Raw genomic sequence first — 24579 nt, 5'->3', positions numbered from 1 at the left:
CCCTTCCCTTTGAAGCACGCCGCCAAGGAGACACTTCCGCTGCGCATGCGCCGCACTCAAACAGGGCGAGAGAAGAAAGGCCGGCAGATTGCGCAAGCGCAGTTGAGACAGGGCGTTAGGGGAAAGATGGACGGCTTTAGATGACCCAGGCTTTGCGCATGCGTCTTACTGCAGGCTGAAGCAGAAACTGGGGGACCCAGGACGCCTTCCTACACATGCGCAGGAGGCTCAATGACAGTCGAGCGTTGGCTAAGGTGAGGGAGAGGGCGGAGGATTGCATGGCCGGGGGAGGGCCGCCCTACACCCCCTATGTAGCCTTTCCGAGCATCTCCTATGCTCCTAAGATCCACCTGCTGCCTAGACCCCGCAGAAACCCGTTGTACCACTATAGGGTCTCTGGGCCCTTAAAACGCCCCAGGACTCAAGACTTCTGACCCCTGCCTGCAGTTCGGGGCCACAGGAGCAATGTGGGAGGGCACAGGCAAGACGCGCTGCCAGACGAGCAGTTGGGCTCTGCGCCCTGCCTGGGGAAGGGACGGCCCCTGGAGGTGGGAGGGTACGGTTCCTCTAGATGACCTTTGACCCCTGTTCATTTCCCTTGTTCAGGCTCCGGGGAAAGGGTCTGGCCATGCTGCATGTGACCCGGGGGGTCTGGGGATCCAGGGTCCGAGTATGGTCCCTGTTGCCTACGCTCCTCGGGCCCCCCCGGGCCCTGTCGTCGCTGGCGGCCAAGATGGGGGAGTACCGCAAGATGTGGAACCCCACGGAGCCCCGCGACTGGGCCCAGCAGTACCGCGAGCGGTTCATCCCTTTCTCCAAGGAGCAGCTGCTCCGCCTCCTGACACAGGTACCGCCCGTCCCGGGTCCGAGAGCCTGGGGACTACGGCTCCCGGCAGGCATCGCGGTGGCACAGCCCTTCGTGCCATAGAGGGCTGTCCTGGTGCCTCCTGGGAGTTGTAGTTCCGTTCCCTTTCTTCTCCCGGGTAGGCGTTCAGGGACAGACCTGTGAGGTGCTGATGTAGAAGCAATTCCGGACTCTCGCTTGTTCTAGGGTCTTGAGCAAGCCCTCTCTGGGGCATGGGTTTTCCCTCTGCAAAATGGGTATAATAATCATCCTCATCATTACTATTACTACCATGTAATAATAATTATTATACTAGCGAAAACGTCATCATAATTATCACACTGTTTGAGTTCTTACTGTATGGCACAGTGCTAAGCATTTTCCACGTCTTGTTGAGTCATCAGAACAACCCAGTAAGAGAGAGACTATCATGGTCCCTATTTTATAACTGAAGTGACTGAAACAGGTGAGGAGAGAAAGTGACTTATCAAGGTGATGATGTTGTGGCCCAGGTTAGAACCAAAGTGGCCTGACTCCAAAGCAGAGTAAGGACTGTGATCTCTCGTGAGGCATTAGGCACCTGCTGCACTGAGGTCCCATCATCCTACTTGTCATTAGTGAGGATTATCATTCATTTATTTAAAAATTATTTATTGAATACCTCTGTATGTACTAAGGTCAATGCTAGACTTTATTCACAAGCACACACATAGGTATCAACACACACAAACACTATGTGTACAGGGACATGGAATTGCAGCTCATTCTCACCATCACTCTCTCAAAAAGAGGGTGTGGTCCTCTGTTGCTGATGAGGGAACAGGCTCAGGGAGGTGAAGACATTCATCTAGGGCACGGAGGTAGGAAGCATAAAGAAGTGGTTAAATATGTGTGTTCTGGAGTCAGAGAGGCCCCTATCAGAGTCTCAGCTTCTTTTCATACAAACACTGTGGCCCTCAGTGAGTGACTTCCAATGAGCTTCAGTTTCTCCTTCTGAAAAATGGGGGGTTAAATATAATTCCATCCAGCCCTGTGCAGCCTCTGGAGGGTGATAGACCAGCGAGCTGCAGCTGGTACACCATCACTGTGTCAATGTCAGCAAGTGAGTGTCAAAGCGGGAACTTGACCTTCTAGCTCTTTCCGCTGTCTGTTTTCCACTACACCGGACTGTCTCAGTTTCTTGGTCAGTAAAATTGGCTGCTCCCCCTACCCCAAAAATCTTTAAATTAAAACCCAGATCATATGGACTGCCAGAGAAAGAAATCCCACCCCGAGAGGAAAGGGGAAAGAAACCTAACGAGAAGTTTTGCCTCCTGAGGTAATAGGAATTCCACTCCAGCCCCAAGGAGAAGGCAGCTTTAGCCGATTTTGCAGCCCACGTGGACTTCTGCACCCTGTTCCACTACCACCACATCCTGGCCCGGCTGCAGGTGAGGACCAGGCCCCTGGCACCATCCTTGGTGTGTGTGCCTGTTTGCTTATCTGTTCATTCAGTAAGAATCCTCTGAGTCTCTCTTTGGAACCCAGCCCTGCTCTAAGCATCAGTGAGCAGACAGATGAAGCCACATCCCTGTGGAACTGAAATTCTGGTTGGGGAGACAATGAATGAATGAATGAATGAATATGAAATGGGATGGCCCAGAGCCATAAGTGCTGTGAAGAACAATGAAGCAGAGTAGTGGGATAGGGAAGGATGACATGAGGGCCTGTTTTAGACTAGGGTGGTCAGGGAAGCCTTCTCTGAGGAGGTGACAGTTGAGTGAAGACCTGGGTGGAGACACAGAAAGAGAGCCCTATAGATGTCTGGTGGCAGGCAGCGGGGAGTATTCTAGGCAGAGAGAAAAGCAGATACAAATGTCCTGGGGCACAGAGAGTTGGGAGAACAAGGCAGGGAGCCCTGTGGCTGGGGGGCAGTGAGGGAGGGAGAGCCGGCAGAAGATGAAGGCAGAGAAGGGTTAGGGGTAAACTGTTTCCTTAGGTGATCTGGAAGCCACGGGAGGGCTCTGAGCAGAGGAGGGACATGTGCTGATTTAGGTGCTAACGGGATCCTTCTGGAACAGACTATTGGAGGCAGGGAGATCTATTCAGAGTCAATTATGTTTGTCCAGGTAAGGGATAATGGCAGTCCCAGCAAGGGTAATAGCTGTGGAAGTGGGGAAAAGTGGTCAGATGCTGGTAATGGTGGGATGGCATCGGCGTTTGGCTGGGCAGGCGGGCGGTGAGGGAGAGGAAGAAGTCAGGGGGGGCCTCCAGCCGTTTGGGCCCGCTCCCTTGGAAGAATGGAGCTGCCATTTACCAAGATGCGGAGGACAGAGCGGGGGCGGGAGGCAGATCTGCAGGGATGACGCGAGCTCCGTTTTGCACTTAGGAATCTGAGATGCCTATAAGACAGCCAGATGGAAAGATGGACCCAAATGTGGGCTCCGGAGGTCATGGGAGGGGTCTGGGCTGAGCAGCATCCCCTGGGAGCATTTAGATTTTGCTGATGAGATCAATAGGGGTATTAGGGACAAGGCTGGGACATGCCAGCCTTGAGATCAGGAAGGGGAACTGGACCCGGTGAGGGGGACAGCCAAAGAGCAGCTAGACAGAGAAGTGGAACCCCAGGGAAGGGTGATGTCAGCAAGCCACATTCTCACATCCTCCCCCTTCCGCTCCCAGGATCCTGGTGGGGGGTGGCGGTGGGGAGGGGTCCCTGAGACAGTGATCGGCCTCAGTGAAAAATCACTGTGTGACTCACTGAGCTCAGAAAAGCTGTTAGGCTCACAGTAATAGTTTATTACAACAAAAGGATAGCGAACAAAATCAGCAAAGGAAAAAGGCCCTGGGGTGGGGTTCCAAAGAGGCCACGCCATCTCTCCCAGAAGTGTCTTACAAGATGACAATTAGTTCTCTCACCAGCAAGGTGGGATAGTGTGTATGGAGTACATTGGCCCGCCAGGGAAATTCACCTGAGCCCTGGAGTCCAGGATTTTTTTTTTTTTTAAGATTTTATTTTTAAGTAACTTCTACACCCAGTGTGAGGCTCGAACCCCCAGCCCCGAGATCGAGAGTTGCATGCTCCAGTGACCGAGCCAGCCAGACGCCCCAGCTGGGATCCAGGATGGTTACTGAGGGTTGGTCAGTGCTGGCTTGGCCGGCCTTAGCTACTCAGTCACCCTCCAGGGCCATGAAACTGCTCCTCCGTAGCCAAGGCCCCTACCATGAATCACACTGTTAGTTAGCATAGACTGGCTGCTGTGGCCCAAGGCCCCGGGGAAACCCAGATCCTCTTAGCAAGCAAACATTTCCAAGGCCTTAGAAGTAACCCAGGAGCCAAGGCCAGGGGCAGTCCTCTGGAATGTGCAGGGTTTGGACTACCCAGGCGTGTTGAGCCCACCCTTACTGCACACTGCCCTGACATGTCCCCTCTGTGCTTTGAGGGGCAGTGACAACAGCCCCCTGCCACTGAGCACGCACTCCTGGTCAGGCTCACGGACCCCTTCCTATGGCATCGAGGGGCAGCTGCCATCAGCCCCATTTACAGATGCAGACACGGAGGCTCTGGGAGGGCCTGGCCGAGCCAGGATCTGCAGCCAGGTCTAGCTGCCTCTGAGCCCTAGCCTGGGGTCCGTGAGAGGCAGGTTTGTTTGTTTGTTTTTTTTTTTAAACTTATTTAGAAAATTATCTTATTCTATAAACAGTTAAATATATGGAAACACAGAACACATGTAAAATGAAGATGCATATTACCACTGCGGCAGGAGATTTTTTTTTTTTTTAAAGATTTTATTTATTTTACAGACTGAGATCACAAGTAGGCAGAGAAGCAGGCGGGGGGCGGGGGAGCAGGCTCCCCACCGAGCTCCATCCCAGGACCCTGGGTTCATGACCTGAGCTGAAGGCAGAGGCTTTATCCCACTGAGCCACCCAGGTGCCAAGAGGCAGGAGATTTTAAACTGTGACACTAAGAGGGGAAGGGAAGGGTGGGAACAGAGACAGGTGGACACCATGGGGGACCTTTTCCTGATGACCTAAGTCCCCTGAGGAAGCCGCCCCTGGGCAGGCAGAGAGCTGGCTATGTTGTTTATCAGCCCGACAGTGACCTTGACAGGTGACCTCTCTCTGCACTTCCTTTCCCTTATTCATCCTTGAATTCATTCAGTGGGTATGTATGTACATATTTTAAAGATTTATTTATTTATTTATTTGAGAGAGAAAGCAAGCAGGGGGAGGGACAGAGGGAGAGAGAGAGCCAAGCAGGTGCGACTCTCAGCTTAGAGTCTGATGTGGGGGTCGAACTGACGACCCCCAGATCACGACCCAAGTGGAAACCAAGAGTCTGATGCTCAACCGGCTGAGCCACCCAGGCTGCTATCCTTGGCCTTCCTCAGCTTGTAGACAACAACAGTCCAACCTCTGTCTCCCGTCTTCACATCACCTTCTTTGTGACTTCGCTTGTCCTTTTCTGTCTCTTATAAAGGACATGCTCATTGGATTTAGGCCCTCCCTAATCCAGGATGATCTCATCCTGGGATTCTTACCTAATTAGACCGGCAAAGACCCTATTTCTGAATGAGGTCATATTTTGAGGTTCCAAAGAAATGTGAATTTTTGGAGGATACAGTTCAACCCTCTCCACCCAGTTAAATTTGAATTTCAGATAAGCTATGAATAACTTTTTTCTTTTGCAGTAGAATTATGTCCTATATAATACAGTCCTCAAATATAAAATTGTTAATTGTTGATCTGGAAATCAAATCTAAGTTGGTGTACTACATTTAATTTAATTTAATTTAATTTTTTTTTCTAAATCTGGTAACCTAATTAAGAAGAAAAAGCAAGCAGGAATGTTTTGCAATTTTAGGTAGAATAGTCAGGGAAGGCCTGACTGAAGGATGACATTTGAGCAGAGACCTGAAGGAGGCAAGAGTGAGCCAAGAGATCTGTGGGAATGGTAAGCACAAAGGCCCTGTGGCAGGAGTGTGCATAGTGTGCAGGAGGAACAGCAAAGAATCTGGGGAAGAGGGCCAGAAATGAGAGCAGAGATGGGGCTGGGGCCCAGATTCTGCAGAGCTTCTTGGTGAGCACTTTGCTTTGATTCTGAGTGAGGTGGAAGCCACCAGAGGGCTCTGAGCAGAGGGATGGGAGCTGGCTTCAATGACAACAGGTGCCCTCTGGCGGCTGCCTGGGGAACAGACTGGGTTGGGTCTGGAGGATGTGTGTAGGGGGACCAGTGCCCAGGCCACTGCCACAGCCCAGGGTGAAAGGGTAGCTCAGACCTGGGGCGAGAGGGGGGTGGTAGGGGGTGGTGATGAGAAATGATCAGATTGTGGATCTGTTTTGAATGTGGGGCCACCAAGATTTGCCAGTGGGTTCAGTGTGTGAGAAATAGAGGAGTTGGACGGACTTGGCCTCTTCTGAGCCAGGTAAGGTGGAAGGAGAAGCAGGTCTGAGGAGTTTCAAGACTCCAGTTTGGGAGGCAGTGGGTTTGAGAGGAGCCCATCAGATGCCCACGTGCAGGTGTCAGGAGGCCCATTTGGACGTCTGCCGGCAAGCGTTGATTGGGGCTCAGGAACGTCAGCAGCAAATTCATGCATGTACCTTGCCCTCAAGGAGCTGAACTTGAGTGGTGAGGACAGGTGGAAGTCAGGTGCTCTCCTCGATGCGTGGATTAAATTCAGACAGTGAACTCACTGGGCATGGTTCATAGCCGCAGATAGCAAAGCTGACCTTGGTTTCTGTACCGAAGTCCGTGTGCAAATTGGTGAAATGCACTCCTTTCTCTTGACTGGTGCTGCATAATATGGTAGTTGCTATCCACATGTGGCTGTGTTTAAATTTGAGATCATTGCAATTAAATAAAATTGTGAAATTCCGTTCTTCCATTGTATTCACCCCATTTCAAGGGCTCAGTAGCCACCTGTGACCAGGCTATTGGATGGTGCAGATCTTGATGTTTCTGTCATTGTCAGCAGTTCTGTTGGATGGTGTTACTCTACATTCTTTATTTTCTTCATCTGAAAGAGTGACAGGATAAATGTATATGTCTACTGCATCTAAAATGGTGCTCATTAGATCTGGCACATTTGTGCAGTGCCCAATCTGCCCAACCTCACAGGGCAGCTCTGCTCAGCCTAAGGAGCGAAGAATGGCTCTTTGAGAGTGATAAGGGTACTGGAATGTTGTAGAAGAATAGGACTTAAGTAGTGGACAGGGAGGGGGGCAGGGAGAGTCTTTTAACAGCATGTACAATGTTCCTGTGCCTGGAGGAACTTACACCAGTGTGGCTGGTGTTGAGCCACCAAGGGGGATTGTGGTGTTAGGTCCTCTGAGGCCTTGCAGGACACAGTACAGAGCATGATCGTATTTTCTGAGGGCAGTAGGAGCCTTGGAATGATTTTAGAAGGAGATCGACGTAGTTAGAAGTGTAATTCCTGATATAACACTTCTTCGCTGTGACCTTGTGCAGTTACTTAACCTCTCTGTGCCTCAGTTCCCATCTCTGTAAATGAAGGTAACAATAGTACCTTGTCACATGGTGAGAACAACCTGCTTCAAGCAGTCCCTGGTGTGTAGAAAGTTCTATATAAATGTACACTATCATTTATTACTGTTGTTGTTATGGTTTGATAGAATCTTGGCTGCTGTGTAGAAAGCAGATTGTTGGGAGTGGGGTGAGGGGATGTGGGGAGACCATTGAGAAGGCTGTTGGACTCCTCCAGGCAGGAGGAGCAGATGGGGGTGTGGATGGGGTAGGGCGAGGGGGGTGGTGCAAAGTGGTGATCTGTTTTGGAGGTAGAGCCAGCAGGGCTCATTGCGTGGGGGAAGGGAGTAGCAGGGGTCACCTGTGACATCCAGGGGTCACCTGTGACATCCAGGTTTCTGGCCCGGAGCTGTGGGTGGAGATGGATGGGAGGAGTCCAGAAGAGAATTTGGCTCTCAGCGGATGCTTGATGAATGCAGATTTCTCTCTCCTCTGGCTATGAGCTTCCCTCCCCCTCAAACTGCGGCTCAGTCCTGGCAGTGGAATTTCTCAAGGTCACTCTGTGAGTCCGAGAACTTGGCCTGTGGGACCTGAAGGGCTTCTGGCACAGGCCCCAGCGTTGGGCCAGAGTCCTGTCCTTGGGCAGCACGCCCCAGCCATGGGAGTTCACTTGGAAGGGGACTTGCTGAGGCTCAGCTGTCCTAGCTGTCCTGTCCCCCTGCTCAGTGGTTTCCATGGCCCCGGGCCTCCCCGCCTCCAAACTTCTGCCCAGGCGTTCTTCCCACTTGGAGTACCTCTTTCCTTCCACTAATTCAAAATCACACCTGGCCTAGACAAGTTGTTCCTTAGGGCTACCTGTCCTGAGGCACACAGAGTACTGGGCTTCTGGACCAATGATCCCTCCATGAGGTTCACTATATAGTCTGGGACAAGTCACAAGTCATCCTGAAACCAGCAAAGAGCCTAGGTACCCAGAAACTCCCTCCTGCATTCATTCACTGAGTCAGCGTTTTTTCTTTTCTTGTGGGGAGGGGAGGAGGGGGTTGTGGGTATATAAAATGAAATGGGCAGAGCAGAGGCCAGTTTGTGGGGGACCTTGGAGGTGGTGGACAAGTTCTGGTATTTATGCCACTGCGGGGGGTTGGAGGGGAGAGGTTGCGGGATCTGTTTCTAGTCTGAATAAGCTCTTTGAGGAGAGCAGTTTGGAAGTGGTGAGCGAAGAAGCAGGAAGAACAGAAGCCCAATGCAGTTGTTGGGGCAGGAGGAAAAGGTGGCCATGGAGATGGGGGAGGGGGCAGATGGATTCAAGGGCAACTCAAGGGTCTAGACTGTGAACTTGCTAAAGGGTTGGAGAGGGTGGTGAAGAGAAGGAAGGGATCAAGGGTGCCTCCGAAACATCTGATCAGAGCGTCTGTAGATTCGGGTAGTACTATTTCCTTTATTTATTTATTTATTTAAAAAGATTTTATTTATTTATTTATTTATTTGTCAGAAAGAGAGAGAGAGAGAAAGCACACACGCAGGCAGAGAGGAAGGCAGAGGCAGAGAGAGACAGGATCCCTGCCGAGCAAGGAGCCCAATGTGGGATTCAATCCCAGGACCCTGGGATCATGACCTGAGCCAAAGGCAGCAGCTTAACCCACTGAACCACCCAGGCATCCCAGTACTATTTCCTTTAGAGAGAAGGCTGGTGGAGGGGAAGGAAGAAATGAGGCACTCTCCTCTGGCTGGGTTAGCTGTGAGATGCCGTTTCCAATGAGAGGTACGGAAGAGATCATTGACTATGACTGTCTGATGCTTGGGGTGGAGGCCAGGGCTGGTTGCCAGAGGAAGAAGTCTGGGAGAAGAAACTCAAATTTATTGGAAGATGGGGGTAGAAGGACATGATCTGTGGCTGGACATGCTGCATTTGAGGCAACTGACATCCCACAAGGGATGTCAACTGGAGAGTTTGCTTTAGTCAGTATAAAGGCTTAGCTGCTGTAACAAGCAGACCCCATGACACAGTGGTTTAAAGGAAGCAGAGAGGGATGCCTGGGTGGCTCAGTTGGTTAAGCGACTGCCTTTGGCTCAGGTCATGATCCTGGAGTGTTGGGATCAAATCCCACATCGGGCTCCCTGCTCAGCCGCCTGCTCAGCCGGGAGTCTGTTTCTCCCTCTGACCCTCCCTGCCCTTGTGCTCTCTCTCATTCTCTCTCAAATAAATAAGTTAAAAAAAATCTTAAAGGAAGTAGAAGGGGACGCCTGGGTGGTCCAGTCATTAAGTGTCTCCCTTTGGCTCAGGTCATGATCCTGGGGTCCTGGGATCGGGTCCTGCATTGGGCTCCTTGCTCAGTGGGAACCTGCTTCTCCCTTTCCTACTCCTGCTGCTTCTGTTCCCTCTCTCACTCTTTCTCTGTCAAATAAATAAAATCTTGAAAACAAAAAACAAAAAAAAAAAACAAAAAGGAAGTGGGGGATTATTTCTCTCCCCCTTCACTATCCGGTGACAAGTGGGCCAGGGTTCCAAATGAGGTTATTATTCTAGGACCCAGGGTCCTTCCTTCGTGTTGCTGTGGCATTCCTTAGAATGCTGTCTTCATCTGTGTGGTCAAAACTAAGCCGGGGGCAAAGCCGTGTTTTCAGCCAGCAGTTGAAGGAAAAGAGTGGAGATGTAGGGGAGCGAGAAGTGAGGGGGAAGTCGGACCTTTTGCAGCCTTTCTGTTCACGGTCCCTGGATGAGACCTGCCTTCTGGCCACATCTAGCCTCCGGAGAGACTGGGAAACATATTCTCCCTCTGCATCCTTGCATCCCTCTTCCCCTCTGTTACTGGGGACAGATGCTCATGTCCCGGAACTGGGTATCAGGTCTGGAAACTTGGAGGACGGGTCCGGGCTAGAGATGTGAAGTTGCCCGGAGAGACACAGATTCGCAGAGCGGTGTTTAAAGGGATGGGAGTAATGAGGCTACTGAAGGTAAGTGCGAGGAGAGAGAAGGGGAGAGAGCCCAGCACAAGCCTTGGGGCACCCCATCCCCTAAAGGGTGGGTCGGGAACCATCCCTCATGCTGTGCCCTAGCCCATTTTTCTTCTCTCTGACTCTCTTCTCAGGCGTTGTATGACCCCATCAACCCCGACAGGGAGACCCTCGACCAGCCTTCGCTGACAGACCCCCAGCGTCTGTCCAATGAGCAGGAGGTGCTCCGGGCTCTGGAGCCCCTGCTGGCCCAGGCCAACTTCTCCCCGCTCTCGGAGGACACCCTAGCCTACGCTTTGGTGGTCCATCACCCTCAGGATGAGGTCCAGGTGCCTGTCTTCTAGGGGAGACCCGGAACTTCCAGGAAGCCTTGGGGCAGCATGGAGCCTTTGGGAGGCAGAGGCTGCTGGGAGTTGCCCTGAACACAGGGTGTGAGCCCACAGCATTTTTGGTGAATTAGAATGCAGTACCTCTTTCCCAGTCACGGCACTGCCATCTGTTGGAAAAGTATCATAATATATGGATCTTCCTAGGACTAGAGCCTTTATCATCATCTTCCAGAAAGCTGTAATAATAAGTAATACAAAACGCTCATCCTTAAAGTCAACAAAATTAAAATAAAAATTGTAAAATTCCAAAGTCCCCCATTTAGTGATTTTTAAGATACACTTTTTTTTTTCCAGAGTCATATTTTGTCTGAAATTGGGATATGACTTATAAGTGGTAGTGTGGCATAGTTTTAACTGACAATATAATTCTCCTTCAGTTGCTTCATAAAATAGTGGAATATCCAGTTCACAATTATTGCAATATATAAATGTGTCAAAGTAACATGCTGTATACCTTAAGCTTACAGTGTTGCATGTCATATTTATTCAATTAAAAAAATGGGGTATCTTAAAATCAGTGTTATTTTAGATTCTCGGAAATGTGGTAATAAAAATGACTTTGAGGTAAATGATGCCATCTTAGATAGTATGCCCTTGTGCAGTATACAACATGAGCAACTGTACATGGCCATCCTGTCTAGACCCATCCCGGATGATGATAAGCCTGGGAGAGGAGCGGAAATCATTGAGGGAAGGGGCATCTAATTCTAGTAGCCTATGCTCTCACCCTTGCCCATGCTCAGCTGCCTCTGCTTCCTTTGTCCCCCTTGTCAGGTGACAATAAATTTGGATCAGTATATCTACATGCAGTTCTGGGCCCTGGGCCAGCGAGTTGGGCAGATGCCCCGTAAGTCCAGCGTGGGCTCCAAACGTGGCTTCTTCAGCAGGTCACCCCCCGCAGAGAGGTGAGGCGGCCCTTGTTCCCCAGCTGCAGAGAAAGGGAGCAAGGTTAGACTCGAGAGGGGACTGACAGGTCAGTGTCTGGATTTGGGTATCGGGACCTGGGAGGGGAAGTCAAGAAAGGGGTGGGGAGATCATCCAAATGCGGTCCTTTTTTCCCCTAGGGAAAGTAAGAACTACAGTGCCCAGGGAAGAAGAAGGGTAGGGACACTTCTCCCATTTTCCAAATGAGGACGGCTGAGGCTCAGAAAGAGAAGGCCACATTTTTTAAAAAATGGCGCAGCCAGGATTCTGGTGAACATTATATTTTAAACAGAAACTGCTCTAATACAGAGCAGGACGAGGAGAGGCAGATCTCTTGGGCCTGTAAATTACCCAGCCTTTCTGGAAGTCAGTTTATCAAATATGGTCATGAATCCAAAAAACCAAACCAAAACAAAAAACCTAAAGACAAAAAAAAAAAACACAAAAAAACCCAAAAAACAAAAAACCAACCCTCTTATCCCTATATACCCCTTAGTAATTCCACTTCCAGGAATCTATTCCAAGGAGATATTTATACTTGCAGACTGTGTGTTTAATTATCTGTCTCTCACATTGGACTAGAAGCCCCACAAAGGCGGAGACCGACTCATTTGGCTCCCTCTCCAGAGCTGAATAGCGCTCCCTGGCACCTCGCAGACACCCGAAATGGAAAGTAGGATTTGAGTTTGAAAAATAACCAAGGGGCACCTGGGTGTCTCAGTCGGTTAAGCATCTGCCTTCGGCTCCAGGTCATGATCTCCAGATCCTGGGATCGAGCCCCAAGTAGGGCTCCTGACTCAGCGGAGAGCCTGCTTCCCCCTCTCCCTCTGCCTCTCCCCTTTCTCCTGCTCTCTCTCTCTCTGTGTATCTCTCTGTCTCAAATGAATAAAGAAAATCTTAAAAAAAAAAAAAGAAAGAAAGGAAAAGAACTAATGAAAAGATCGGCATTCAGTTCCCCATTCACCAAGTACCTAAAGCTGGAAGCCATCTATGTGTCCAATGACAGGGGATTGTGTTATTTTCACTGATGCCCTGTTGTTGGACACTGGTCGTCTTTCTGAGTTTCCTCCCGTCCCCATTAAGCAGCCTTTATGCTGAGTGTGTGACTCCAGAGCTAGAGAGTGTCCTGGGTGTTCGGGGCAGGGGGTCGGAGGGTGCTCCCCCAGAGTGATCTGACCACCCTGCCTCCCCCATCCCCGCTCTGTCTGGCAGGAGGTATTTCAAGCGGGTGGTGGTGGCCGCCCGTACCAAGCGGGGGCACCTGGTGCTGAAGAGCTTCAAGGACACACCCCTAGAGGGCCTAGAGCAGCTGCTCCCAGAGCTGAAGGTCCGCACGTCCACCACGCAGCGTGCGCTGCTCAACCTAACGCTTTTCGTCTCGGGCCTGGTATTCTTCGTCAATGTGGGCATGGTGGTGCTCACGGACCTCAAGATGGCCACCTCCCTGCTGCTGCTCCTCTTTGCCATCTTCATGGGCCTGCGGGCATCCAAGGTGAGTGGCCGGCCACTGGCGTGCCTATGCGGTCCCTGCCTCTCCCTGCTCCAGAAGCTGGGCCGCCCTGTGTTTCTGCTTCTTTCATGCATTCCTGCCCCCTGCTTTGCTTCCTTCCTTCCCTCCTTTACTTTGTCATTCCCACATTCCCTCCATCTCTTCCTTCTGGATCCTCTGTACTCTACGCAACCTTCCTCTTAACATCTCGGGGCTTCAGTTTCCTCACCTAGAAAACGGAGACAGGAGTGAGACCTGCCTTGTAGAGTTGTCCTGAGCAACACTGAGTTTGAATCTGGCTCTTCCATCTCCCAGCTATGGGACCTTGAGCAGGTTGCTTAACCTCTCTGGGCTTCAGCTCCCGCATCTGGGGAGTGGGGGTGACAAGATCCTGATTCTCAGGGTTGTTGGGGGATTGGATGAATGAAGACACAGGTGATGCTGAGAACAGAGCCTGACATATAGTACAAAATGTACCATATAAGTTTGCTGTTCTGATGATTATTATTACTAACTGGGCTATTGTTCTCTGAGTCCGGGCTTCCTCATCCTGGCGGGGTGGCATTATCACCAGGGGACCGGTTTTATAAATGTGGCCTCCTGAGCTCCAGCTCAAACGGACTGATTGGAAACTTTGGGGCTGGGGCCAAGGAAACTATTTTTACCACACTCTCTTCCTGATTCCACTACATATGAACGCATGGCTGCCTCATACAGTTGCGCAGGTTGTTCACCATCCAAGGATTCGAGGCCGAGGGGAGGGCTGGGGGCTGAAAGCTGACTTGCGCCATGCGTGCTGACCTGAGGCTGAGTCGGCCCAGGGGGGTTGCCTTTTACCGATTCTCACCAGGGCTGGCACCGGCCCCAGGAGTGTGGACTGGTGTATGGCATCCATTGTACTTGATTATTCACTCGCTGGTCCATTGCTTTTCAAGCTGTTTATAGCCATCCCAGCGGGGTCTTAGGAGGACTGGTAATAAAGCCTACAGATAATAGCCAGGCTGGGCTGGCTGAGAGGGTGAAGGGCCAGGGTGGGGTGTAGGGGGTTGTGGGGTGATAGCAACTCCCGCTGAGGACTAGGGGTCAGGTGGGATCTAAGGGAAGCTTTGCAAGAGGGAGGATTGAACCCAGTGGGGAAGGGACTGAACGAGTACAGCTTGAGGGTTCTCACAGGGCTGGAGTCCAGGGTACAGGGTGAAGTGAGGCCCCAGAGGGTGGCAGGGGCCTTGAATGCTAGAATAGGGACCCCGGGCTTTATCCACAGGGCAGCTCGTGGATAAAGTGCCACAGTGCCACAACAGAGTTTCGAGCCCAGAGGGAGTGGAGCCACCACAGAGGGGGTGGGGCTGTGAGCCCAGCGGCAGGGAGGCTGGTGAGGGGTGTCCACTGGTCTGGAAGGGGACCCAGAGGCTCAGCCCTAGGTGCACCGTGCATCCCACCTCCCTGAGGCTCCAGGGGGCTGTGGAGCCTCTCGGGCTCTGCAGGGTCCATGTTAAAACCCAGTTCCCTAGTTAATTAGTGCATCCCCATTGAATGTTTTCCCATGCTCTGGGCTAAACTCCAGTCCTTAAATGTGGGCCCTCTGAGCCTCCCTCAGCTGCACACTCTTGTCCCCTCCTGTGTGTCAGTGTCTCCCAGGTATCTGTCTCTGGTGCAAACTCCTGGATGTCCCTACACCCTTCCCACGGACACCTCATCCCCTGTGCCCAGGATCCTTTTCCCCCAAACACCCTTCTAAGGACTGGTCTCAGATCAGATGCCTGGGAGCTGATTTTGCGGCCTTGTGCACGTCCCTCTTTCTTCCCCTGCCACCCGCTTCCCCTGCCAAACCAAAAAAAAGCTCATCCGTTTCTGTGGTTTGCACAGGCAGCCCTCTGTCATCTCTTAGATCGGGGCTCCATGCTCAGCCTGGAGCAGGCCAACTCCAGAACAGCCCCATGTGGGCACATTGCCCTCCCCTCCAGCAGCAGCTCCCCACACCCACTTCTGGTTGTGGTTCTCATCTGTAGAGGGCCCTGTCCCCCCAGTTACTTGCTAGACCCCTGGAGATGGCCCTTGCCCTACCCCCCTGTTTGTCAGTCCCCAGCCTGGCCTCACTGCCCCTATTCTGCACCCATCTTGTTCCCTCTGTCTTGGCCACAACGCAGGTCTTCCCAGCCTCCCCAGTCGGTCCCGTCCCAGCTCTCCAGCCCATCCCCAGGGGCCCCAGAGCTGGCCCTGCTCCTTGCTCATAGCCTGGCCCCAGAAACCCTATTTCCCCAGCCTCACCCAGCACAGTCGTATGCTTCAGCTCCCCCAAAACATAGTGCTCACACCCCCTCCTGTTCCGCGCTCTACAGCTTCGCTGCACTCTTCTCCCCTTTGCAATGCTGTTCCCAACCGAGGACCAAGGACTGAGATGTCCTTTCACCCCATTGGGCTGGCCATCCCCCGCTCACCCTTTACCCTCTGCTTGGAGGCTTCAGGAACCCTTCCTAGTGTGGGTACAGACGCATGGACAGACTGCTAGCATGCCTGACAGAGGTCACAGTGATCACTGCAGGAGCCCGATGACACTGTTGCTCCTCTGTGGGACACAATGTCCACCCTGAACCTTGAGGATGAGGCAGTGAATGTTTTCTAAGAACAGACCAGGGGTGACTTGGCTTGTTCTGAGGCCTGGAGGCCTGAGAGAGAGGGCAGCTCAGGATAATGTTTGGGCTGAATTGGCTCATCAACAGGAGACGCATTGAGAGCAGGAGAAATCTTCAGGGGCTGGGCCATGCAGGGCCTTAGCATCAGGCCAGGGAGCATGGACTCTCTGAGGGCACTGGGGAGCCAGGGCAGGGATGTGAGCGGGGAAGGAGCAGGGTCAGCTCTGAGGCCCTGAGGAGACAAACTGGAAAGGGCAGGAGCAGGTGGGAGGAGGCCACGCACAAGGCAGTTTGCAGAGGGGATAGGGCTGAGAGAATCAAGGCAGGAGGACAGGGCTAGGGACCGACAGTCTGCCAAGGAGGGAACGAGGATGCTGCCAGGGGTCTGGCCTGGGACTGGGCAGATGGCAAGGCCACCCCAGATCTGGAGCACAAGAGAGGGGGAACTGGTAGGCTGGGGGGTGGTGAGGGGCCACGGTGAGGATTAAAGGGAACACCCGGGTGGCAGCTGCTCTGTCCTCTCCAGGGAGAGAGGTCTGGTGTCATCTCCATGCCACAGAGCATGACGGGCCTGGGAATTCAGCGGCATAAGCTCGGCAGAAAGACAGCAAACCCAGGGTATGGTTCATCCTGGAGGGTCCCTAACACACGCAGTTCTCAACCCCCCCACCCCCCCACCCCCACCCCCCCGGCTGAGATGGCCATTCATTCCCACACAGGGACAGACACTGCCTGAGCGGGGCTTGTGACAAGGGAGAGCAGGGTTGCGCACAGCCTTGTCATTGGTCCTGGGCTGGTCATTTGAGCCATTTCCACGACTCTGAGGACTTCAGAGGCATTTCACCTTGGGTCCCCGTGTAAGATGGGCGGCAGACAGTACGTGCCTTTAAAAGACGGCACCTAGCCTGGAGTGTGGTTGAATACTCCATAGTAGTTAATGTCAAAATTCTTGTTATGGGTCTGGCGCAGTGCCAGGTGTCTCATAAACTTCTGGAACCTCATTTGACTGACAGTGCCCCCTACAAAGGACTTAGGTCTCAGCCAAGGGCTCACAGAGGGTAGAGGACAGAGTTGGGACTCTCCCCCCCTGCCCCCGCCGGCTTGGGGACCCAGTGGGCTTGAACTCATTTTGTGGATGAATGGGGCAATCAGAGTGGAAGTTTTAGTGTGAGCCCTGGAGGGCACCTGTGGGCTCTCCTTTCCCTCCTTAGGGATGCCAAGTTTGGGGAAAGGGGTCCAGCCAAGGAGGGGCAAAGGTGGGGAAGGGGGCTGCTCCTTAGTAGGGACCCCAAACTTGCCCCTCCCCGCATTCTACCCCATTCTCCTTCCCTCAAAGAAGCTTGGAGTATTTATTTCCCGTTAACACTTCTCTTGACAATTTAACCTCTGAAACTTTCTATTACGGTAAATTTCAAGCAAATGCGGGAATAGAACCGCGTGATGAGCTCCCGAGTCGTCGGCATCCGGCGTGCATAATTATCCACAGTCATTCGGTTTTCACCTAAGGACCCCCTGCGCACCCACCGCTGGGTTATTTTGGAGTCAATCCTAAACATATCGTTGGAAATACTTGAGTAGGTGTCTAAAAGATAAGGACTTTAAAAAAAAATCATCGTCACAGAGAGTTCCAAGGCTAAAGCTCTAATCGCCCGGAAATCCTTGAACAAATCTATTAATACGTGCCTCAGATAGGCAAACCCGTGAAGCGGCGGCGTCGGGAGTGTGTGTGTGTTAGAAATACAAACACCTGGGCACTGCTCCTGGGGACCTGAACCCAGGAAGTCCCGGGAGAGCGCGCCAGAAGGCGGGAAGGACCCTCCCAGCGCTCAGTGACTGGAGGGGGAGTGTATAGGTGGGGGCGTGGGGTCCCAGCACCTTCCGCCCTCCCTCCTCTCGCCTCTCCCACCCCCGGTCGCCTGGCTGAGGCTGCAGAAAGGACCATCCCAGCACTTAGTGACTGGGGGGGTGGTATGGGTAGGGGCGCGGGGTCCCGGCCCCTCCCGCGCCCCCCCACCCCCAGCCCCCCCGGCAGCCCGGCTGACCCCGCGGTGTGGTCCTGCCCGCAGATGTTCGGACAGCGGCGCAGCGTGCAGGCGCTGGAGCTGGCCCACATGCTCTACTACCGCAGCACTTCCAACAACTCGGAGCTGCTCAGCGCCCTGGCCCTGCGCGCGCAGGACGAACATGCCAAGGAGGCTCTGCTGGCCCACAGCTTCCTGGCCCGGCTGCCCCAGGGCGCGCGCGGCCAGCCGGAGGGTAAGCCTGGGACCTGGCCCTGGTGGGTGGCCCTGCCCTGAGGTCCGCCCCTTGCCCCGCCCCCGGCCTTTGCTGCTCTGCCCCCATCCCATTGCGGCCCAGTAGTGACCTGGCCCCACCTGGAACTGACTCCATCCTGTCCCCACGGGGTCAAGACGGCCCCTCAGCAGATGGGACTCCCACTCCCAGCCCCCGAAGCCAGCTTCGGATCTTGATGGGCCTGGTCCCTGCTGGAGTGACCTCCCTATTCTGACCTTATCCCGAATAAGGGTCTTGGATCATCGGACTTCTGGAGTGGCTCGCCCTCCTTTGGTCCCAACTTCCCTAGCGCTCCTTCCAAAGGAGGGTCTCTTGTCCCCTCCCAATGTGAGCCTCAGGTTGTCTCCTTTCCAACAGGACCCTCCCTGACTTGTCCCTAGATGACAGATCCAGAGCTGGACAGCACCCCCCCCCCCAACCCCCTCAAGGCCTTGTCCCACTTACTTGCTAACCTCAAGCCTATCCCTGGGCTTCTCCCAAACCCAGACCCCGCATGTTCCTTGCCCTGTGCCCTCCCTGCTGTCCCTTCTGGTCCTTCTAGGTCCCAGTTACCTCCTCCTAACAACACCTGCTTCTCTCCCCGCAGAGACCTCCCAGTGGCTCCAGTCCGAGGTAGAGCACTGGCTCTTGGCCCAGTCAGGCTGTGACGTGGCCTTCAACGGAACTCGGGCCCTGGCCCACCTGCAGGCCCTCACCCCCAGCATCGGGATGTTCCCACCCCCGGGTTTCCCCAAACTGGACCTGTTGTCCACAGTCATCTCCGAAACCCCACAGCCGGCACCCAGGAGTGACCAGCCCTGAGAGAAACCTCCGCCCAGCCCCGCTCGGCCACCTGGGGAGGCACTAAGCCCTGCCCCCACGATAAGCTGTCAATCAAAGCTACTCCGATTTGCCCCTCCCTAACTTTCACTCGCCTACAGGCAATCACTTCCGTTACACTGCACTCTTAAACAAAGCTAGCAGTTGTGACAGCCTGCAGTTGCTAGGCACCCCGCCTGAACATCCAGTCAAAGCTTTTTGGCTCTGCTTCTAGGCCATCCCTTAGTCCCACCCCGCCGTGAACATCCAAACAAGGCTGGGCTGAGAAGGAGTGTCCGCCAATCACAGCTGTTCGGTGGTACAAACCACCAGGCACCGTGGTTAAAACTGTGCCTCCCGAGGCCATAGATCATCGTCTTTTTAGCCCGCTCCGGGCAAAACGCCCAACACGTTCACCAAGGCGGAGCCCCAGGCCACCGCCAATGGGAGCCGGTTAGCCCAGCTCTCTGGCCAACTGCCAATGACAGCTGCTGGGCACTGTCAGTTGTCGCCGCTAGAAGCGACCAATCAGAACTTCTAAAGGAAACCCGATCTTTTCGTCAATTGCCGCTGCTCCTCAGGCAGGCTCTCCGGTCTGCTGCCGCTCAGCTGGTCCAGGCTAAAGGGGTTTGAGAGCCTTGTTTCAGGCAGAAGACTGGGGGTCAGGAGGAACCAGAGACCGTCCTCACTCCCAAGACTCATTTCCACTCAGGCCCCAACAATCTCAGGTGCCTTTCCTGCCCAGGTTCCTCACCCTTTCTGCAGAAACTACCTCGGTCTGGATCTTTCTTCCACCAGTGGCCTGTGCAATATTTATTGGTCTGTCAACTTCTGCCCTGTCCCCTCTCTCAAAGGAATAAATCATGTTTAATAGCTGTGGATGCGTGGGATAGCTGCAGGGGTTGAAGAGAAGGAAAGCATCAGAATCTTGGAAAGAAGAGACTCGATCTTGGGGGGGATGCATGTGGGTGGGACCTAGGCAGAGAAGGCTGTAGTCCTAGGAAGAGACTGGGTTCGCAGTTGGTGAGATAGACTGGCTGTGGGTAACAGAAGAGGATCTGAGAGAAGATTTGGTTCCTGAGGAGAGGCCCTGGTTCCCCAAAGACTGGATCTTATGAACAGGGAAGAAAGGAGAGCCATGTGCGGTTGTGCAAAGTGTTCACTGCACAATGGCACACAGCCAGGGCATGGTTGAATGTAAAATCCAGCCATCTCCCCATACCCCACGTGTGTCCTGGTCCGGCTAGGTCAGCCTGGAGAGGTGGGGTGGTGGATACCATCTTATTTTTACTAAGATGTCATATGGACTAGCGGCAGAATTGGGCAGGGGAGGGGAAAGAAGAGGGTTGGGTTCTAAGGAGGGAAGGTGTCTGAGTTCCAAGCGGGAAACAGAAAAGTCTTCCCAGAGGTCGGGGGGCGGGGGGTGGAGACCAACAATCTAGAACAACACATACCCTGCCTGGTTGAGAGAAAGAAACCCTTGTACATGGAAAAAGAGGACAGGAAACCCACATGCCTGGTTCTTCCCCGCAAGTGCCTAGAGGTCTAGACTCTGCAGGAATCCTGAGACGGGAGGGTGCAGGGCCACAGGTAAGGGGGAATGCCGCTGGGACCCCTGCTTCCTGTGTCCTGGTTTAGAAGGGCCTGGGGGCCTGAAGCTGGACTTTCTGAAGGCTGCTGCTGGAGGTGCTGTCCCAGGTTCAGGAAAGACCAGGCCTTAGCAGCCTGGGTCCCTGGAGGAGGCAGGGAGGAAGGAAGGAGGCAAAGGCGGAGCAAGCGGTTAAACGGTTTTATTTTCTGGAGGAGGCCGGGGGCGGGGGCTTCGGGGATGAGACAGAGGGCCCGGCACCAGCAGTGGCGTCAGGGCGACGCGGGGGCCCTCACTCCCGCTTCCGCAGGTGGATGTAGATGACGCCACTGGCCAGGGCAAGGGGGAAGGCCACCCAAGCGAGGGCGAAGCAGTAACCAAAGCTGCCCCCCGGCGGGCGCTCCGCCAAGATCTCCTCAGCGTGAATGGCGTAGATCAGGGCTCCGGTAAAGACCGCCACACCTGCGGGGAGACCAGAACCAGGTGTCACGCAGTACCCGCAAGAAGACTGCATTTCCCAATAACCCACGGGGCAAAGAAGCCGCTGGAGAGCCAGGGCTCAGCGCCGGTGCCTTCTGGGAGTTGTGGTTCGCTCCTTCAGAGCCTTGCAACGAGGCTACCGCATATGGTCCTTGGGCAATTTAGCTGATCTGGCTGGGTGCCCTTTACTCATCCATAAAATGGGAGATAATATTCATCCACCCATTCATCCATCCATCCACCCATCCCTTTGAGGAACATTTTTTAGTGCCTTTCTGTGAGCCAAGCTCGAAAATAGTAAATTAAAACGAGAGGGACTTTATACTTTATAGGAACCTAAGAGAATATTCTAGAAAATGACTATGATCACTTAGCTCTCTGCTCCTGAAGGCAAAAAATTTTAAAGTGTATGAACTTGAAGTGTCTGATACGCGGTAGGTCCACCAGAAACAGAAGCTCGCTGTACAAAATCACTGCTATTATGATTCAGAGTTCTCTCCTGGAGTATTACTTAGCCAACTGTCTCCCTCCCATCCTTGGGATCTAAAGTATTCGCTCACACCACCTTTTCCAGCCCTGGCTCCTTGAAGCTCTAAGTGTCGGCTTCCACATGACTCAGAGATGCATACCACAAAACACGGAATCAGTGAAAAGTACAACTCCCAAAAGTCCCCAGGCAGAGAGGTAGCCTGACAAGGCAGGTCCTTGGGCTGTTGTCCAAGGTGGACAGTCCAAGGTGGTCCTTGGGCTGTTGATAATTGTTTTCTTTGACCTGATGTCCATTCTCAGGGCCCGCAGCACCCAGATAGTCCCCTGTCACTTCCCTTCAATTCCCTGGGGTCCGTACTCACTGGTGCAAAGCTGGCAGAGGCCAGTGGCATAGAAAAGCCCTCCTCGCCGCATGGTGTAGAGTTGGAACATGAACAGGATGAAGGACAGGCAGCAGAGGATGAGGGAAAGCACCATGAGGACCTGAACTGCCTTCAGCCAGCCTGCAGTAAGGAGGAGATAGAGGTGAAGTCACAGTATGTCCAGAGTCCCAGCTCCACCAGCTGGCGCATCGTTCACTGCCCTACCCCGTTCACAGCCATACAGGTTTGGATACTTGTGAATATCACTTATATTGACCTTGATTCCTATTACTTTGCTGAGTTCCCTTATCAGTTTTAGAAGCTTTTTTCAAGATTCTTTAGGATTTTTCTACATGAACATGTCCACTGGGAAGAGAGAGACATTGTTGCTTTTTCCTCTCCCCTCTTTATACCTTTTATTTCTTTTTCTTGCCCAGTTGCATTGGCTAACTCCAGTATAACACTGAATAGAACTGGTGAGAACAGAAGTTCTTGCTTCACTCTTAGTGGAAAAGCATTTAATCTTTCATTTTCTTTCTCTTGGAAGTTTAGAAGGATACAGCTCTCCTCCTTTATCACTCAGATGCAACAGCACCATACCCCCAACCCACCTTGTTCAGGACCCTGGAAGGATTTAGCCCCACCCCTTTAGAACCCTAATGTGGTTCCAGCTTCAATGCCTTGGAACTTGGACAAATTGGTCCCAGACATCCATTACAAACACCAGTCCCATTTCCTTAGAATTTTGAAAACATAATCCTACCTTCACAGAATCTTGGGAGCTTTCTTCCCTCATTCCTTAAACCTATAGCATGTGCCCTCCCCTCTTTCTGAATCATAAAGGAGGGAGGGGGTTAGTCCATTCTCTCTAGAACAAGAGCATATTGCTCCCTACCATGCAGATAAGAGTGTCATAATCAGCCCCACTCACTCAGCATTGAGACCCAGAGCTGTCCACTCAAACTTTGAAGGGGTCCTAGTTCTTGGTCCCGGGAAGAGACCTGGGGTGACCCCTCCCTTTGCAGATTGGTCCGCAACCCCCTCACCATTCTCGCTGACGTTACTGCAGGCCCACGTTTTGTTGTCATTGTTCCACGTGCAGTCATACCAAAGATTCAGGGACTCCTTCCCTGGGAGGGTCCACCAGGACTGGGATGGACAGAGAAACAGGGGCAGCGTTAGGAGAGGACAGTGGGTGGCATCAGGGAAATTGTGGGTAGGGCTGGGAAGGCATTGGACTGGAGAAGGCATGGATTTAGTAAGAAGGGGTGGGAGCAGTCAGGGGAAAGGGCACGGTAGAGGCCTCAGAGGCAGACCTCTGAAGGGAAGATGCTAGAGAAAAGGGGTGGGGCCCGAGGGACTTTAGAAGAGGGGTGTGGTGGGAGTCTGCAGGAGAAAATGCCTGCCGGCTGGAGTAGGCTTACCTTGTCCAAAGTGGCCACGAAAAGCAGGATGAGAATGAGGATATGAAGGGCAGAGACCACCAGCAGGAGGAGAGACATGGCTGCAGTGGAAGCCTGGGCTGGGGGGTGTCAGGAGATGGTTGTTTCAAGAGGCTGGCACAAGTGCTGGTGAGATGCTCCAATCCTGGTGGAGAAGGGGTCTGAGTCCAGACTCCCCGGGGGTGATGAAGAAGAGGGCTGGGGGCCGGGACTCCAGGGTCTGAGTGGGGAGGAGGCTGGGGGCATGGACTCCTGAATTCTCCAGAGGTTGGACCAAGCCAGGGATGGACTCTTGGGTCCAGGAGGGAGTAGGATGAGCAGTGTGGCCTCCCGTCTCCTCAAAGTCCTGATCCTGGGCACATATGAGCCAGGATGTGAAAATTCAAGCAGACACCCCTCTAGATTCATCAGAAGCTGGGGGCTTCCCCCCAGAGACAGGCGGCATCCTTGAGTCACCCCCCTCCTCTCCTGGGGTAGGGAGGAGGGGGACCCAATGAGTCACCACCCAGTGACTCATCCCACCCCCTGCCTCCAAGAAACAGGGAAACCCCAGTCCCTGACTATGCCCATGAGGTCTCCACCCCACCCCACCCCATCTTGTAAGAAAAATGGGTGAGATCCATGCTGGGGATGGGAGGCCTGGGTTGGCAGTAGGAGGCTTGACAAAATGAACCCATCAGTGTCCAGAAAGGGGGTGCCTAGACGTCCCCCAGATGTGGGGTGTTCTCTGGCAAGGGTCCTCAGGAGAGATTGGACAGCTATGGGGAAAAACTAAAGGAAGTTTACCAGTGGAGGGCTCTGCTGAGAACCCCGAATCCTTGCCGGGCCCCACCCCTTCCCGAATCTCCACCCCAAGTGCTAAGAGATCACTTCTTAAATGACAAGGATTTCCATGGGGTCTGAGAGCAGGGCGTCTCTCCCTGCCTGGGGGTATCCTTCCCAAACTAGTGCACTCCCAAGTAAATAAAGAAATCCCAGTCCGAATAACGGACTGAAAACTTACCGAGAGCGGCAGAAAAAGTCAGAGCTGGAGTCTCGTCCCTTGCTGGGCCCTCCGCGCCCCGCCCTTCTCCTCCCTCCTTCCACCCTCTCGAGGCCCCCGCCTCTCTCACCGCCTTCCTCCCTCGCTCGCTCGCTCGCTCTCCCCTCTGGCTCTCTTCCTCCTTCTCCCCTTCAATCAGGATCTCTTTCTCTCCTTTCTTCCTTCTTTCTCTCTCCAGTCCTCACTGCCTATGCCTCCTTTCTCTCTCTTCTCACTCTCCTGGTTTTCTCTCTGCTCCTCCCAATAAATACTGACCCTTTTATACCCACTCGCACCGCACCCAGCTGAGGTCTGTAGTCAGAGGGAGGGACTAGGCGCTTGGGTTTCTCATTCTCTGTGCCACCACCCACTGCCCCCAGACAGGCATCTTCTGGGGCTCACTC

At 53.3% G+C, this 24579-nt stretch overlaps 2 protein-coding genes across 2 annotated transcripts; one reads left to right on the top strand and one right to left on the bottom strand.

The window, feature by feature from the left end:
* Positions 1-17: 17 nt before the first annotated feature.
* Positions 18-19670, top strand: TMEM143 (transmembrane protein 143). The gene is made up of 8 exons (XM_032325387.1): positions 18-254; positions 607-847; positions 2170-2274; positions 10400-10594; positions 11429-11559; positions 12791-13070; positions 17767-17956; positions 18582-19670. Exons 1-8 carry the CDS (start codon positions 232-234, stop codon positions 18794-18796), a joined length of 1380 nt encoding a protein of 459 aa, XP_032181278.1. The 5' UTR covers positions 18-231; the 3' UTR covers positions 18797-19670.
* Positions 19671-20567: 897 nt separating this feature from the next.
* EMP3 (epithelial membrane protein 3) lies at positions 20568-24277 on the bottom strand. Its single transcript, XM_032325827.1, has 5 exons — positions 24158-24277; positions 23137-23299; positions 22759-22861; positions 21713-21853; positions 20568-20843 (listed from the first exon to the last, which is right to left on the bottom strand). The coding sequence occupies exons 2-5, from the start codon at positions 23212-23214 to the stop codon at positions 20674-20676; spliced, it is 492 nt and encodes a 163-aa protein (XP_032181718.1). The 5' UTR covers positions 23215-23299; positions 24158-24277; the 3' UTR covers positions 20568-20673.
* Positions 24278-24579: the final 302 nt, after the last annotated feature.

The sequence above is a fragment of the Mustela erminea genome, chromosome 19 (assembly GCF_009829155.1).
Source record: "Mustela erminea isolate mMusErm1 chromosome 19, mMusErm1.Pri, whole genome shotgun sequence".
Classification (NCBI taxonomy): domain Eukaryota; kingdom Metazoa; phylum Chordata; class Mammalia; order Carnivora; family Mustelidae; genus Mustela; species Mustela erminea.
Note: the sequence above shows the minus strand (reverse complement) of the source record. Positions and strands in the feature narration are given on the sequence as shown.

Coding starts and splice junctions, on each gene's coding strand:
- TMEM143 (XM_032325387.1), top strand. CDS start 232: ATGACAGTCGAGCGTTGGCTAAG. Junction 10,595..11,428: donor ACCCTCAGGATGAGGTCCAG/GTGCCTGTCTTC, acceptor CCCCCTTGTCAG/GTGACAATAAATTTGGATCA. Junction 13,071..17,766: donor TGGGCCTGCGGGCATCCAAG/GTGAGTGGCCGG, acceptor TCCTGCCCGCAG/ATGTTCGGACAGCGGCGCAG.
- EMP3 (XM_032325827.1), bottom strand. CDS start 23,214: ATGTCTCTCCTCCTGCTGGTGGTCTCTGCCCTTCATATCCTCATTCTC. Junction 22,862..23,136: donor TCGTGGCCACTTTGGACAAG/GTAAGCCTACTC, acceptor TGTCCATCCCAG/TCCTGGTGGACCCTCCCAGG. Junction 21,854..22,758: donor CAGTAACGTCAGCGAGAATG/GTGAGGGGGTTG, acceptor TCCTTACTGCAG/GCTGGCTGAAGGCAGTTCAG.